Source organism: Pan paniscus, chromosome 17, assembly GCF_029289425.2.
Source record: "Pan paniscus chromosome 17, NHGRI_mPanPan1-v2.0_pri, whole genome shotgun sequence".
In the NCBI taxonomy this organism is placed as follows: Eukaryota; Metazoa; Chordata; class Mammalia; order Primates; family Hominidae; genus Pan; species Pan paniscus.
Window position 1 is genome coordinate 67,085,804 of NC_073266.2, and position 15,607 is coordinate 67,101,410.

General features: G+C 49.4%; 1 protein-coding gene across 2 annotated transcripts in view; it reads left to right on the forward strand.

Moving 5' to 3' along the window:
• Positions 1-2,633: 2,633 nt before the first annotated feature.
• Positions 2,634-15,607, forward strand: part of LIPG (lipase G, endothelial type) — a 29,978-nt gene continuing 17,004 nt past the window's right edge. Inside the window, exons 1-4 of one of the 2 annotated variants that reach the window (XM_008952561.6) lie at positions 2,634-3,476; positions 7,332-7,513; positions 9,455-9,634; positions 11,452-11,563. In XM_008952561.6, coding sequence (XP_008950809.1) covers positions 7,475-7,513; positions 9,455-9,634; positions 11,452-11,563 — 331 coding nt within the window. In that variant the 5' untranslated portion in view covers positions 2,634-3,476; positions 7,332-7,474. Of the gene's footprint in view, positions 3,477-4,065; positions 4,422-7,331; positions 7,514-9,454; positions 9,635-11,451; positions 11,564-15,607 lie in introns of those variants that run through there. The other variant, XM_003827208.5, reaches the window with a different exon arrangement.

A 15,607-nucleotide genomic window follows, 5' to 3' on the forward strand; every position in this document is an offset into this window, starting at 1 on the left:
CAACATGTTGAAATAATGTTTTGGATATGTTGGGTTAAGTAAAATATATTATTAATATTAATTTCTTTTAAAAAATGTTTTTGCTTATTTATTTGGGTAGAGTTGAGGTCTCCTTATGTTGCCCTGGCTGGTCTCAAATGCCTAGCCTCAAGCCATCCTTCCACTTTGGCCTCCCAAAGTGCCAGGATTACAGGCGTGAGCCACCACACCCAGTCACTTAATTTTAATTTCACGTGTTTCTTTTTACCTTTATAATAGGACCACTAGGAAACATAAAATTATATATGTGCCACTATGGACTGAATTGGGACCCCCTCAAATTCCTATGTTGAAGCCCTAACTCCCTATGATGTATTTGGAGATGGGGCCTGTGGGAGATCATTTGGTTTAGATGAGGTTATGAGGTGAGGCACCATGATGGGATTAGAGTTGTTATTGGAAGAGACATCAGCGTGTTCTCTCTCTCTCTCTCTCCTCTCTCTCTCTCTGCCATGTGAGGACACAGTGAGAAGGCAGCCATCTATAAGCCAGAAAGAGGGCCCTCACCAGAAACCGACTATGCTGGTACCCTGATCTTGGACTTCTAGTCTCCAGAACTATGAGAAAATAAATTTCTGTTTAAAGCCACTAAGTCTATGGTATTCTGTTCTGGCAGCCCAAACTGACCAAGACATGTGGTTTGTATTATATATTTCTGTTGGACAGCATTGGTCCAGATATCTGGGAACTCCTACATACCAGCCAGCCTTCTGGCACTTGTAACTTTCTGTATTGTGTCTGTGAGAGCACAGGCATGGTCTCCAGGCCAGTGTTTCCTCCCTAGCAGCTGCTCAATAAGCTTCTGGCAATTAAGTCATTTTCTTGGTTGTAAGAATATAAACAGTCTCTGGATAATGTATGTAAAAGAGGACCTCATTAAGAGAATATTGGGTAACAACTGGAATCTGCAGGGCAGAAGAACCAGGCTTGGAGGATATACTCAGGCAGACAGCAATGTCCCAAATCCCACTGCAGACTAGTCTGGGGGTGACTCCACTGCTGCCCCAGAGAACCAGAGCTGGCTGTCCATTGGCAGAGTGGCGTGGGTATGTGCTTCCAGCCTCATTAGCTTCCAGTTCAGAGTTCAGTTGACTGAGTTTGAATCGGGGACTCTAGCTGCAAGAGAGGCTGGGGCTGGGAAGGTGAGCAATTGCTTTTGAGCTTTTTTTTTAGTGGAGAGTTGGGTCTTATCATAAGCAGAAGATTTATTCCTTTAACATTGGAAGGGTCTTTAGATGCTGGGCTGCCACATAAGGATGGAACCCTTTCCTTGTGTTGTCTGAGACCTTGAAATTTTGACTGCAACACAGCAGAAGTTCCACCAAGACTCCTCAGCTGGAACTCCTCCAGGCGAGAGGCTCTTCAGATCTCCTTGCTCTTGGGAAGGATGAAGCAGAACAGTTGACATCATACATTCTAATGCTACAATTATAATTTCATGATGTCCTTTGAAAATTCTCGCATGTTGTTTTAATGTGGAGACACAGGAGGGCACTCTAACCAACTAGCAATAAAACCTAAATGGTTTCATAGCCTTGGCAGTTAAAAAATAGATGTTGATTTGTTGAACCTGTAAAACACAGGTTTTTCATTTATTTATTTATTTATTTATTTGCAAAGGAGTTTCACTCTTGTTGCCCAGGCTGGAGTGCAATGGTGCGATCTCGGCTCACCACAACCTCCGCCTCCCAGGTTCACGCGATTCTCCTGCCTCAGCCTCCCGAGTAGCTGGGATCATAGGGATGCGCCACCACGCCCAGCTAATTTTTTGTGTATTTTTAGTAGAGATGGAGTTTCTCCATGTTGGTCAGGCTGGTCTCGAACTTCTGACCTCAGGTGATCCGCCCGCCTCGACCTCCCAAAGTGTTGGGATTACAGGTGTGAGCCACTGCGCCCGGCCGGGTTTTTCTTTTTTTCTAGGCAGGATAACTAACTTTGCAGGACTACCTTCCAACAATACCCTGCAAAATACCCTAGCTTCCGTGGGGGTATCTCACCTATAACAAAGGCTCTCAAGACACACTCTCCACATTATCCAGTTAATGTTCTAGGGACCATGGCTATGAGCAACTCAGAACAGGGAAGGAGTTTTTTTCTTCTGATGTCCAGGCTGGAGTGTAGTGGTGTGATCATGATACATTGCAGCCCTGAACTCCTGGGCTCAAGGACTCCTTCCGCCTCAGCCTCCCAAGTATTAATAGCTTGCACTACAGGTGTACCACCTTGCCTGGCTAATTAAAAAAATTTTTTTGGTAGAGATGAGTGTCTATGTTGCCAGGGTTAGGGAAGAGGACTTTTGACTACAGCTTACCCCCTGCCTCAGCCACTAGACCAGGTTGCCAAGAGCTCACATTTAAAGGTCAATTGGCCAAATTGAACCTAGAGCAGAGAAGAGAGACCTGGTTGTCTTGAGACCTTCTTCAAATCTGCAGCCTGTCCCCATGACTCAGTTTTCCCATCTGTAAAATGGAGATAACATTAGACCTATGCCTGAATAGTTTCCTCATGAAGAGAGAGACAGAGTGGGAACAACATATCTGGGGGTGATATTTACCATCGCATACAGACCATTGAGTTCTATACTAAAAAACTAAAGCCCGTCTGCGTCTTGTTAATGAATGATAGCACACGGGAGGGACAAAGCGTGCTCTGCTGGCAGCTGGAGTAACAAAAGTAATGAGGCGAGGTCGGAACAGGATCTGCTGGCTCCGGCTCGGTTTCCTCACACAGGTCTCTCCAGTTGGATCCTCGACGCTAGGGAGGAAGGGGCGCGGGACTGCTGTGGGGGTTTTCCCTCCCCAGGCAGGGGCAGGACCTGTTCCGGGCGACTGCAGGGTTAAGGGTATCGTCTTAAAGAGCCGGATCCTCCCGGCTGGAGCGAGGCTGGATGGCGGGGCGCAGCCTCTCAGCCTCTCGCACCCGCCCTGCGTCCGCAGTGGTTGTTGGCGCAGCCGCCCCGTCGGTGTTCCGGGCTCAGTCCCCGCTCCCCAGCGCCAGACGCAGACTCCGGGCCAAGTTCTCCCTCCGCTCGCTGCTTTCTGCCCCAGGACCCGGATCAATAAAGGGAAGGAGAGCCGGGAGGAAATGATGGAGAACAGAGAGAAAGGAGATGCTTGATTTCACTCGCCAAGGAGTGAGTGCTCATCGGCAGACACTGGGCGCTGGCCACGCGTCTTAGACTCCAAATCTTGGCTCACTGGTCCCTTTGGGGAGGTCGCCTGGTGTTCCCGTAGCCCTCCACCCCACCATAGGAGAGCGCCTGCCACGAGCTCCGCTCCTCGCTAAGTGCTTTGCTACGTCAACTCTTAGTTTTCCCAACATCCCTAAGCCGCCGATACATTATCACCCACGTATTGCGGACGAGAGAACCGCCTCGGAGAAGCTGGCTGGCTCGCTTGGAGTTCTGCAGCTAGTGGCGGAGCGAGGATTCCGAGCAGGTACTGTGCGATCCTCCAGCGCCGGCCGCAGCTCACAGCCCCTTAGCTCCGCCGGGTTATTGTGCGGCCGCGCCTTCTGCACCTGTTGCGGCCCTCGCTAGGCGGGAGGGGAGGGAGAAGAGGAGGACAAAGGGGATGACCAGGTGGCTCTCCCCCGACGGACTCCCGGCCCAGGGAGCGGATAGACCACTCCCAGAGAGTGTGTGGCTTTGCGCCTTGGAGAGGATGCTCTCCTTCTCCAGGGATCGCGTCCCCAGCGGACGCAGGGTTTCAGTGAAATGTCCGCCTCCGCCACTTGGGATGGCAGTGGGGAGAGGAGGATCTGGGTGTCCGGAGGAGGGCAGTGGGAGAAAGCTGGAGCTGCTGGAGTCGCAGCTGCCTGCGGAGCGGGCCCGGGAGGAAGCGGGGCCGAGCGTGCGGCGTCCACGCGGTGAGTGTGCAGCGCTTTCATTCAAACTTTCTGCAGTCTCGGTTCCGGCGTCAGCAAGGTGTGACCAATCAGAGCCCAGAGACGGGAATAAATTATGCAAATCACCATCTGGCGATGGGTCAGATGACTCCCATACTTTTAAAAACTACCTCTATAGGAGCGTGACAGCAGCGAGCCCTTGCCTCCCGGCGTCTCAGGAAGGGGGCAGATCTGGTTCTGGGGCAAGCCGTTCACACTCGCTCCCTGCCACCGCCCGGGCTCCGTGCCGCCAAGTTTTCATTTTCCACCTTCTCTGCCTCCAGTCCCCCAGCCCCTGGCCGAGAGAAGGGTCTTACCGGCCGGGATTGCTGGAAACACCAAGAGGTGGTTTTTGTTTTTTAAAACTCCTGTTTCTGGGGAGGGGGTGTGGCGGGGCAGGATGAGCAACTCCGTTCCTCTGCTCTGTTTCTGGAGCCTCTGCTATTGCTTTGCTGCGGGGAGCCCCGTACCTTTTGGTCCAGAGGGACGGCTGGAAGGTAACGTGCATTTGTTTTTATTCCCCCCAGGCACTTCTCTGTGCTGGGTCCCCTCTGTCTTGCTGATTCTTCAAACCCTCCTTGTTCCTATGAAATTCGTCCTTTCCCACTGCGCTGCCCATTCTCTCCTCCAATCCACCTTGGAGTCCACCTGTCTCTCTGCTGGTCTGATGGGGGCATCCCCGGCAAGTCATGCAAAAGGCAAAGGCTGGCAGGGTGCGCTGGCTCTTGCCAGCCCTCCCACCCCCACCTCCTTCCCTTATACGGCTCCCTAAGCCAGTGCTGGTGCTGTCCAGCCAGCCGAGCGGCCTGGCAGCAGCTCTGAAACCTTGTCATCATGCCTGAACCTGGAGGTTTGAGAGGCAAGAAGGTTGTCAGAGCTGTGTCTCCTGGAGCTGCCTTTTAATCTTGGTGTAGGTGTCTTGAAAGTTCAGGTGGCAGGGTAGCTGGCTTTGGTTTGATTCGTGCTTGCAGGGAGCGTCTGGTGGGTCGCTTGTGCTTAGAAGCTGCCGGGCCTATTCCCCCAGGTTGCCAGCCTTTTCCTCTTCAACACTCCTGTGCTCCCCCGACTCTTCCTCTTCCCACTCCTCCTCCCTTTCCTCCGCCTGGCTTTTAGCTTCTCTTCCTCTTGGGTTCTGTATGGCAGCCTTTGCCAGTGGAGGCAGCTTGCCCTGGGGGAGCCAGAGTCAGTCAGCTCTGGGGGAATCAGAATCAGAGTGAGAACTAAGTCAGCTGATAAGCAGTGGAGGGCTGGGGAGCCTCTAAACGGAACCCCATCATCTCATCTTCTAGTCTGCTGAGGTTGTGCCAAATGGTCTGTGTGGGCTTGTGTATGTGTGGGAGGGTTACTGTGAATGAATGGAAAGCCTTGCTTTACTCAACCTGTTTCCAACTCTGGTGCTAACTAGAAGCATTGCCTAGGGCAGGTCTCATCTCTGGCTCCTCACCTGTAAAATGCTAAAGTTCCTTCTAACTTCTGTGTTCTGGGCCTCTGAGTATGTGTGAGTCATTTCCTTCATTGCAAAAAGTATTTACTGCATACCTACTTAGTGTCAGACACTATTCTGGGAGCAGGGGAGAGAGCAGTGGACAAAATAGATGGCAATCTGTGCCCTTGTGACACTTACATTTCAGTGGTGGGAAGACAGACAGTGCACTGATTAAAATATCAGTGGTGCTCAGTATTATGGAGAAAAATCAAGCAGAGGAGGAAGGTGGGGCATGTTGGTGGGGGAAGGTGGTGGGATTTTATGATGTGGTCAGGGAAGGCCTTTCTGGAGAAGTTGACCATTGAGCAAAGAGCTGAAGGGGGTGAGAGAAGGAGCCATGAGGACATCTGGGTGAGGAACAATCAGAAAGTCCCAGAGGCTGAAGTGACCCAGGCCAAAAGTAGTAGGAATGTACCTAGAGAACTTTGGGGTCAGAGCAGGTCAGACGCTAAGAGGAAGAGTCTTTGTCTATATGTGGGTTTATCCGCAGATCTGTCTCAGGAATCTAGGAGACTTCTTTTCTCCTAGGTTTCCCCATCTGGCCTCTGCATGAGTGGCTATCTGGGTAGAAGGTGGGGAGTTGTCGAACTCATTATGTCCGTGATTCAAATTTCTGCTGGTTGGGGCTTTTGTTCATTACTTTCATGACGGTTAACCTGACTTCCGCTCATGTGCATTCAGCAGCATTTTCTGGAACCTTATCCCTCTTACATCTGCTGCATTCTTCCCCCCTCTCCCTCCTTTCCCCTCTGCCCTCTCCACCACTATATCTCTTTCCTTTTGGTATCTTCTTCCTTTTGCTTCTTAACTCTGAGATAAATTAACTCCAAGATGGTCATTTGACATCTTTCCCTGCTGGGTGATAGGAGAGTCTGATACTCTAACTTTCTAGCCAGTTATCCAGTGATGCATCCCAGGATGGCTGAAAGAGTGCTGGGTGGGGTCTATTTATGACTTTCTGAAACGGTGTCATGATGACAGCACCTACTTAGTGTTAAGCCACAGTGGCCATCAGTGACATGAGCTGCACTTTGGGAGCAGGGCTGTCTCCTAGGTGGCACTGTGCATGAGCAGTGAAGCTGGAAGGGGGGATTTTTGTTGCTTTTAGGAGTTTCTCCATGGCTTTAGTCATTTACTTAACAAACCAGATGAATGCCTGGCACATGCCATCACTAGAAAGGGCACTGAGGATGCCTGAGTTTCCCTAGATGGGAACACTAGGGGAAGCCTATTTTCCAGCAGGTCAACAGCCTCTTGCCTCCAATTCCAAAATCCACAAACTCTCAAAATTGGAAAATGTGTTTGGTAACTTGTTTGGCAGCAAGACCTGGCCTTACCTGATCTGAACTTATTTGGCAGCAAAAACCTGGCCTGAGGTAACAGGAGGCTATTGGTTATCTTTATATTTGCCCTCAAATGTGAGTGGTTATGTATTCTCTGCAGAAATATTAGGGTGTTGGATCCAGGGGGAATAGCCCAGGCCCCACTGGCAGCATTATATAATATATGGTGTATGCTCCATGATGCCTTTCTAAAATCTGAAAACTTCTAAATTCTGAAACTCACCTGCTCCCAAGCATTTCAGAAAAAGAATTGAGAACCTGTACTCTAAAAGTAGGAAGGAAGTAGAACTCCTTTTGATAGGAAAGAAGAGGGAAATGCAAGAGAGAGATCTATTTATTTCAGAGTGACAGTAATTAATACTAGTGACTAATTAATACTCTTTAAGTATAAATGAGATGTCCTTTTTTATAAAATGTTCACAGTTTTTCTGGGAGGTGAAAAGGGAACATTCAGCAGATGTAAAAACCGAAACCCAGATGGCTTAAGCAATTTGCTCACGACTGAACTAGAATCAGACCCCAGGTCTCTCACTCCGCAAGTCTGCTAGATGCACCCACGCTCTGTTCTGTCTCCCCAGATAAGCTCCACAAACCCAAAGCTACACAGACTGAGGTCAAACCATCTGTGAGGTTTAACCTCCGCACCTCCAAGGACCCAGAGCATGAAGGATGCTACCTCTCCGTCGGCCACAGCCAGCCCTTAGAAGACTGCAGTTTCAACATGACAGCTAAAACCTTTTTCATCATTCACGGATGGACGGTGAGCCCGGGGAGGGAGCTCTGTGGCTTTATATAAGGTTTGATTCCCTTTGTTTTGGTCAATTAGAAAGAATTCTGGTGTTTCCAGATTCCAAACCCTCTTCCCCCCTTTCCTTGTGGGCTGCTTGTATTTCAGACAGCTGTGAAGAATGTAATGGGCATTCACTAAGGGGCAATCTGGACTCCAGCAGGGTGGTATTAATGATGGCATACAACGGGCTTTCAGAAAGTGGCTCTCCTGAGGGCAGCAGCCCAGCTCCACTGGCTCTTAAGGACCCCTCTAATTACACTTAATTACGCTGGTCAACCACTGCCTGGAGGGGGCTGTCCTGCCATGAGAGCTGAGCTTAACTAAAGCAACTTGACTGGCTCTGAGAACCTATGAGTAGCCAGCTGGCCTGGATTGCTGACTGCCCTTGGCATAGTGCCCTCCTGTTTGCATAGAGATAGCCCCGTTTAAAGGCACTGGGGCTCTTTATATGCCCTAGCTGAGCAATTCACATTGAAAAGCCCATGACAAACTTCAACAAAAAAGGGCTTTAGTGCTCAGCTTCAGAAGCTTTTGACCAGCGAGGAATTTATTCATTCATATAATGACAGTCTGTAGGGAAATGGCACTATTAAGTGAGCAGATTTCTGCCTGGGCTAATTGGAAGGGGACAGTCCTCCTCTTAATGATGAGAAATTCATATCTGTTACATGCTTTTGGGGTCTTTAAATCTGTCATCCATGGTTGAGTTCAGGGGCAGGAGAGGGTAGGTGCCTGCCTACCTAGTTGAATGAAGAGATAATTAAGAGCCTGTCTAACCCTGCTCATCACACAACCTACAATCAGAATCATATGTGTGAATCTTTTTAAGGCCCCCTGTCAAAATGCAAATACAAGCTGCCTGCGACTTACAAGTAGGTTGCATTCCAGAAAGTTCTTTTGTAATCTGTTTGGAACTTGGAACAGCAGTTTCCCATAGAAGCAAGATTGTAAATGGTGTTTGGGTTCCCAGGCTAGGCACAGAAAATCTATTTATTTGATAATGTGCTTGTGGATAGGTTTACAACTGGACCTAGTCACCATTTATAACTTTGTTTCTGTGGGAAAATATGTTCTGAGTTGTAATTTGGGATTCCGGGGACAGATTTTCCCTACTCTGGGGTCAAGAGGGATGGCAGAGATGGGTTGTGGGAAGGGGTCATTTGTTAACTCTGCATTCACCTAGGAGACAGCATCTCCCTGCATCTCTAAGAGAGAAGCTAATTCTCCAGGGCAACCCTCCCTAGCTGCCTTTGAAGGATGGACCAGGCCACTTGCCTGCCTGTAACAGGGACTCAGACCAGCCTCATGCCAGTATCACCCTTAACACGTATCTCATAGTGGCCCTAACAGACAGTGGGGCAACAGTATAGGACATTAGCTAGGAAAGTTTTGATGGGAAATACTGGGGATGTAAAGAGCAATGGAAGACAAATACCTGCATAGTGATTCTGCCTGTGCTGGTCCTGCTTATGTGCAAATGTTTGGTCCCTGAGCAGCCAATGTGCAGGTTCTAAAATTGTCTGGGGGCACTGGGCATGGTGGCTCACGCCTATAATCCCAGCACTCTGGAAGGCCTAGGTGGGAGGATCGCTTGAGCCCAGGAGTTCAAGACCAGCCTGGGCAACATAGTGAGATCCTGTTGCTGCAAAAAGTTTAAAAATTACCCAGGCATGGTGGCATATGCCTGTAACCCAGTCACTCTGGAGGCTGAGGTGGGAGGATCCTCAGCTCAGGAGTTGGAGGCTATCATGAGCTGAGATTGTTGTCAGTGCACTCCAGCCTGGGCAACAGAGTGAGACCCTGAGTCAAAAAAAAAAATTAACTGGGGAGAGGGTCATATAGAAAGGAATTCCATATTTTTTAGGATTTCTGAAACCAAGAATAAAAAATAACTTCCACTTTTCTCTGCAGATGAGCGGTATCTTTGAAAACTGGCTGCACAAACTTGTGTCAGCCCTGCACACAAGAGAGAAAGACGCCAATGTAGTTGTGGTTGACTGGCTCCCCCTGGCCCACCAGCTTTACACGGATGCGGTCAATAATACCAGGGTGGTGGGACACAGCATCGCCAGGATGCTCGACTGGCTGCAGGTACTGGGGGATGAGAGGGAGTCTCCTGTCGCCAGCAGGATCTCAAACCCAATCTTCTTAAGAAATGCAGGTCATGCATCTGTTGCCATGAACTTCTGGAGTCTGATAAAAATCTTTGAGATTAAAAGTTTTATTGAATTAAGTATTGTTTGGAATACTTGAAAGCTGGGACTTTTTGAGAGCCTTTTAATTATTGATAGATCTCTGGATTTTTCCTGTTACTTAATTTGCTGAAAATTGGCCTTATGGGTTGTTTCTTCCTGATCTTAGAAACAGACGCCCTTAGGTTGGTTGGGGATGGCCAGGAACCAGGCCGGGCTTGTGATCTGAAATTCCTACAAAGCCTGCTCTTGTCTCTGAAGCATGGCTGTGCTGAGGGTGGGGAGGGGGTTATTTCAAAAATGCAGCCTAATATCTCTTTTCTTTGAGACGGAGTCTTGTTTTGTTGCCCAGGCTGGAGTACAGTGGTGTGATCTTGGTTCACTGCAACCTCCACCTCCCAGGTTCAAGCGATTCTCCTGCCTCAGCCTCCTGAGTAACTGAAACTACAGGCGTGTGTCACCATGCCCAGCTAATTTTTTTGTATTTTTAGTAGAGATGGGATTTCACTGTGTTAGCCAGGATGGTCTTGATCTCCTGACCTCATGATCTGCCTGCCTAGGCCTCCCAAAGTACTGGGATTACAGGCATGAGCCACCGTGCCCAGCCTGCCTGATACCTCTTTTATAATATGAAGTGTGGAAAACAGATCTTGAAGTCTTATATTTACTTTTTTTTTTTTGAGACAGAGTCTTGCTGTCACCCAGGCTGGAGTGCAGTGCCATGATCTTGGCTCACTGCAACCTCTACCTCCTGGGTTCAAGCAATTCTCCTGCCTTAGCCTCCCAAGTAGCTGGGATTACAGGTGTGAGCCACCATGCCCAATTAATTTTTGTATTTTTAGTAGAGATGAGGTTTCACCATGTTGGCCAGACTAGTCTCTAACTCCTGACCTCAGGTGATCTGCCTGCCTCGGCCTCCCAAAGTGCTGGGATTAGAGACGTGAGCCACCGCACCCAGCCTATTTACTTTTAATAGGTTAATAATCTGCCTGAGATCAGTGGATTTAGCTGGGAGAAGGCAGGGCAGGGTACACTGTCAAAGCGGCACCATTATCTGGGCAATTCCGGCCTGGCCTTCCTTGTTCCCATGGAATGGGATGAATTCTGGCAGAATTCTGGTCAGGATTCTCGAGCAGTCCCTCTGTCCTCTGCCTAAGCTCTTCTATAGAGTTTGGTTTCCGAGCCATGGGGTTACCTCCTTACCCCCCAGATGAGTGCTCTGACAGGGGACAATGCGTCAAGTCTGGGGTCCCACATGGGCTTATGAGGAGGAGGTTGGCAGCTCCTGGGGCTGGGTGGAGGTCAGGCCTTAGAGGGCAGGCAGAGGGCGTTCTGCTGAGGGCTGTGGTTGGCACTGCAGTCTCCAGTGAGTACGGCAGCTTTGACCTCCTCACCACCACCCTCCCCTCTCTTAGATACTGCCAGAAAGAACAGGAAATGTGTAGGGAACAGCCACATACGCAGCCTCCAGTCATACCCTCCACCCTGTCCCCACACTTGGCATTTGCAGTGCCACCAGGTCCTTTTGGCCTCCCCTAAGCTGGCTGTGACCCACACATGTAGCATCACCAGCAAAGCCAGTGGGGCCCTGGGGAGTCTCTGTGCCCACGGCCCCTGCATCTCCTCCTGCTCCGTGACTGAGTTGTTGAACTGCTGGTGATTCTGGGGGCTCTGGACCCTGCTCTTCTGCTCACATACTTTGGTGACTTTCTATAGGAAAAGGACGATTTTTCTCTCGGGAATGTCCACTTGATTGGCTACAGCCTCGGAGCGCATGTGGCCGGGTATGCGGGCAACTTCGTGAAAGGAACGGTGGGCCGAATCACAGGTGAGCTCCACTTCCATCACTAAAGGGCTCCCTCAGCTGCGCTAAGCCAGAATGCTCCCAAATGAGGCAGCAGAGTGAGTCATAGAAAGCTAGCTTTGGAAGGAACCTGGAAAGCATCTAATTCAAAACTTCCCAAGCGTTTTTAGTCACAAGAAACTTTTTTTTTTTTTTCCAAATTGAACTCGCATAGGCCCGCCGTATATGAGACATAGAAAGGGGGGTGCTGTGGGTGAAGTGGGGTGGGTATATGGCGGCTTGTGTTAGCCTTGCCAATGTGGGCGTTCCCCTTCCCTATAGGCATCTCAGAGTCTCAGAGCACCAGGGAACACAGTTTGAAAACCATAGGCCTGGTCCAATAGGTGAGGAAACAAACACAGAGAGGTGAGGCAACTTGCCCAGGGGCAAACAGCTAATAACTCAAGAGCGGAAGCTGGATGGAGCCCTGGCCCCAAAGCTTTTGGGTGTTCCCTTCAGGTCTCCACCCAAGGACTCAGGGGAAAAGAATGAATAGTAGATTTTAGTTTGAATTCTGCCTCTGATTTCTATCTTGTCTCCCAATAGCCTCTTTCCCATGTTAAGGGAGCATATTTATGAATGAGAGCTACCAATCTGGAACGGGTGGTTCAACTTTGTAATAAAAGGAACCTTTCTGATACTGGTCCCCAGGGGGTCAATAGAAAATTGAATTTTCCATGTTGAAAACTGCATCTTAGTGAGCTTTTAACATGAGAGTTTGGATTAAATCATTTAATGATTGTGAAAAGTGTAAAAGGTTTTCTTTCTCATTTTTGGGCCCCTCAAGTATATACACAGAGATTCCTCTATGCTACAATTAATGGTAAATTTGTTGCCCTGAACTTCTATCCTTCTTCCAGCATTATTTTATTTAAAATTACCCCTAGCTTCCCCCTTACTCCCAAGATTCTAAGGGTGATCACCTAGAAGGATAGATCTGAACAATTCCTTTCCCTGCAGTGTTTTCATTTTAAAACAAAACTCAGGCTGGGTGTGGTGGCTCACACCTATAATCCCAGCACTTTGGGAGGCCGAGGTGGGTGGATCACGAGGTCAGGAGTTCAAGACCAGCCTGGCCAACATGATGAAACACTGTCTCTACTAAAAATACAAAAATTAGCCAGCTGTGGTGGCGGGTGCCTGTAATCCCAGCTACTTGGGAAGCTGAGGCAGGAGAATCGCTTGAACCAAGGAGGTAGAGGTTGCAGTGAGCCGAGATTGTGCCACTGCACTCCAGCCTGGGTGACAGAGCAAGACTCCGTCTCAAAAAACAAAACAAAACTCAGGTAGAAGAGAGTCCTTAGCTAAATAACGATTTGGTAAAGGTAGAATTTCAGATTTCAGTGACAAGCTGATATGGTAGAATTTTTAAAAGAATATTTGTGAAGTTTTCCTGGCTCTCCTGAATCCTGTCCCTGGGCTTGAGTCTAGTATGTGCGTGCACACACATGAGCATGCATGCACGCACATGCCTGTTGATCCAATGACTTGATTCATCCCAGCTTGAGAGCTTTATTTTTGATTTCCAAGACTGTGGGGCTTGAGCTGCCCAAAGTGGGCTATGATCGTGTGGCCACCCATGACTGCTCATTAACCCCTTGCTGGTGCAAAGCAGTTTGACTTGAAGCCACTCGGGTTCCATTGTCTGAGCGCCTCTTCCTAGCCCCTGAATGAGAGGTGTGATGTTTCAGATCCAGGCACCTGAGTTCAAATTGTAGCACACACCACAGTCCAGGCCCAGAATGTCAGTAACGATGACAAACTGCAGATCTTGCCTTTCTCTATTTCTAAATCTGAAATGAGATGGGGCTAGGGAGGGAACTTTCCAGTTCTTTCCCCCTGCCTGTTTGAGTGGCATCTGCTGGGGTGAGGGCTTTTCTCCTGAGGGTGGCAGGAGAGCCAGGCAGAATGCTAATTAGTGCTCTGGGATGTTTGCATGGAGCATGATGCCCACATGCCGTGAGCATGGTCCCTTCCCTCTGGCCTTTCTCTGTAGAGAAGGGGCCTGGCCTCTGTCCAGTTGCCAAGCAGCACCCCTGACACACGCTGTTGTGTATGTCTGATGGGGGAGGCTGCGTCCTCTCCTTTCCCCTTGGTAGACTTCTCATGGACCTGTGGACAAGGTGATCGCAACTGGTAAGAGGACAGATTGAGACTTGCATGGGGTCCTGCGTCCAGTGATGCCACTATGCTAAGGCCACCAGGCAGTCCTTAGCCTGGGCCTTGCAAGGGTATATCTGAACCCCAATCTTGCTTGGACCAGAGGGTGTGGATGGGGATTTGCTAGAGTTTTACTTTCTTAGGCTTCTGAGAGAAGCCTGTGATACTAGGAAAGAGGTCATATATTTATAGTTGAACCTGTGCCTTGTTTGCTATAATCAGGTAAGCAAGCAGATGAATTTATTCAAGAAATGTGTCCATATGTGCAGGCTAGATGCTAGCTAATGTCAAATACCTCATGTGTGGCCGGGCGTGGCCGGGCGCAGTGGCTCACGCCTGTAACCCCAGCACTTTGGGAGGCCGAGGTGGGTGGATCACCTGAGGTCAGGAGTTCAAGACCAGCCTGGCCAACATGATGAAACCCCATGTCTACTAAAAGTACAAAAATTAGCCGGGCATGGTGGTGGGTGCCTGTAATCCCAGCTACTCAGGAGGCTGAAGCAGGAGAATCTCTTGAACCCAGGATGCGGAGGTTGCAGTGGGCTGAGATCGCGCCACTGCACTCCAGGCTGGGTGACAAGAGTGAGACTCTGTCTCAAAAATAAAAAATAAAAAATAAAAAACAAACAAAAAACACCTCATATATGACAGCTACTCTATGCTATCTCTGAACCACATAGCAACCCCGAACATTCTACTGAGGGGGAAACTAGGACTCAGTGATTAAGTAAAGGGCCCAATATCCTGGGCCCTATAAGTAGCAGAGCTGGGACTCAAACCCATGCTGTCAGATTCCAGATCCCATGCACCTCACTGCTGTGCCATGCTGCCTCTCTTCTGTGGACAGAGATAAAGTAGCCAGGCATGGTAGTGCATGCCTGTAATCCTAGCTACTCGGGATGCTGAGGTGGGAGAATCACCTGAGCCCAGGAGGTGGAGGTTGCAGAGAGCCGAGACTGGGCCACTGCACTCCAGCCTGGGCAAAAGAGTGAGACCCTGTCTTAAAAAAAAAAAAAAAAAAAAAGCCATTGAACTACAGCAGGCCCTGCCCTGCCAGGCCAGAATGCACAGCCCTGGAAGTTTTGCATGTGTGCATGTGTGTGTGCTCCATTTGCTGGACAAAGCAACTTCGGAGGAGTCTATGACTGAATGGAAGAAGCGGCGGAGGTTCTCTATCTCCTCTTTATTTAAGGAGGCAGTTCTCCCTGTCATTCATCCCTAGTTAAAAAAGTTAAATGTGCCACTGTACCCCTGAATCTGTGGGCCACAGATATGTGTCAGGGACAGTCAGAGCAGGGCAGGCAGGCTCTGGCTGGGTAGGTGAAGGCCCAGCCTTGCCTGCCAGCCAGCCTGTGAAACCCCATCAGCTGCCTGCATTCCTCCAGCACAGCCTGGTTTCCATGGCACTGACCGTCTGGTGGGGACCTTTGTTCACACCAAGTAAAGAGCCTCTCTCGTATTGATTGCAAAGCAGAATGTTGCTCTCTTTCTCTTTCCTCCAGGGGACATGGTGAGAGGCAGGGAGAGGCCGCTGTGTCAGTACTGCGGTCCTTGCGGCCTCTGAAATGGGTTGTCGTGGGCTATTCTGGGAGCACACTGCTTTTGTGCCATCTTTCTTTTGGGTCCTGGGCTAGGGATAAACCCTCAAGCAGCCTGGGCTCCCTTTCTGTCTTGGTTGCACATAAAGTTATCTAAATTTGGCTGGGTGCAGTGGCTTATGCCTGTAATCCCAGCTACTCAGGAGGCTGAGGCAGGAGAATCGCTTGAACCCAGGAGGCGGAGGCTGCAGTGAGCCGAGATCGTGCCACTGCACTCCAGCCTGGGTGACAGAGCAAGATTCCATCTCAAAAAAAAAAAAAAAAAAAGAAA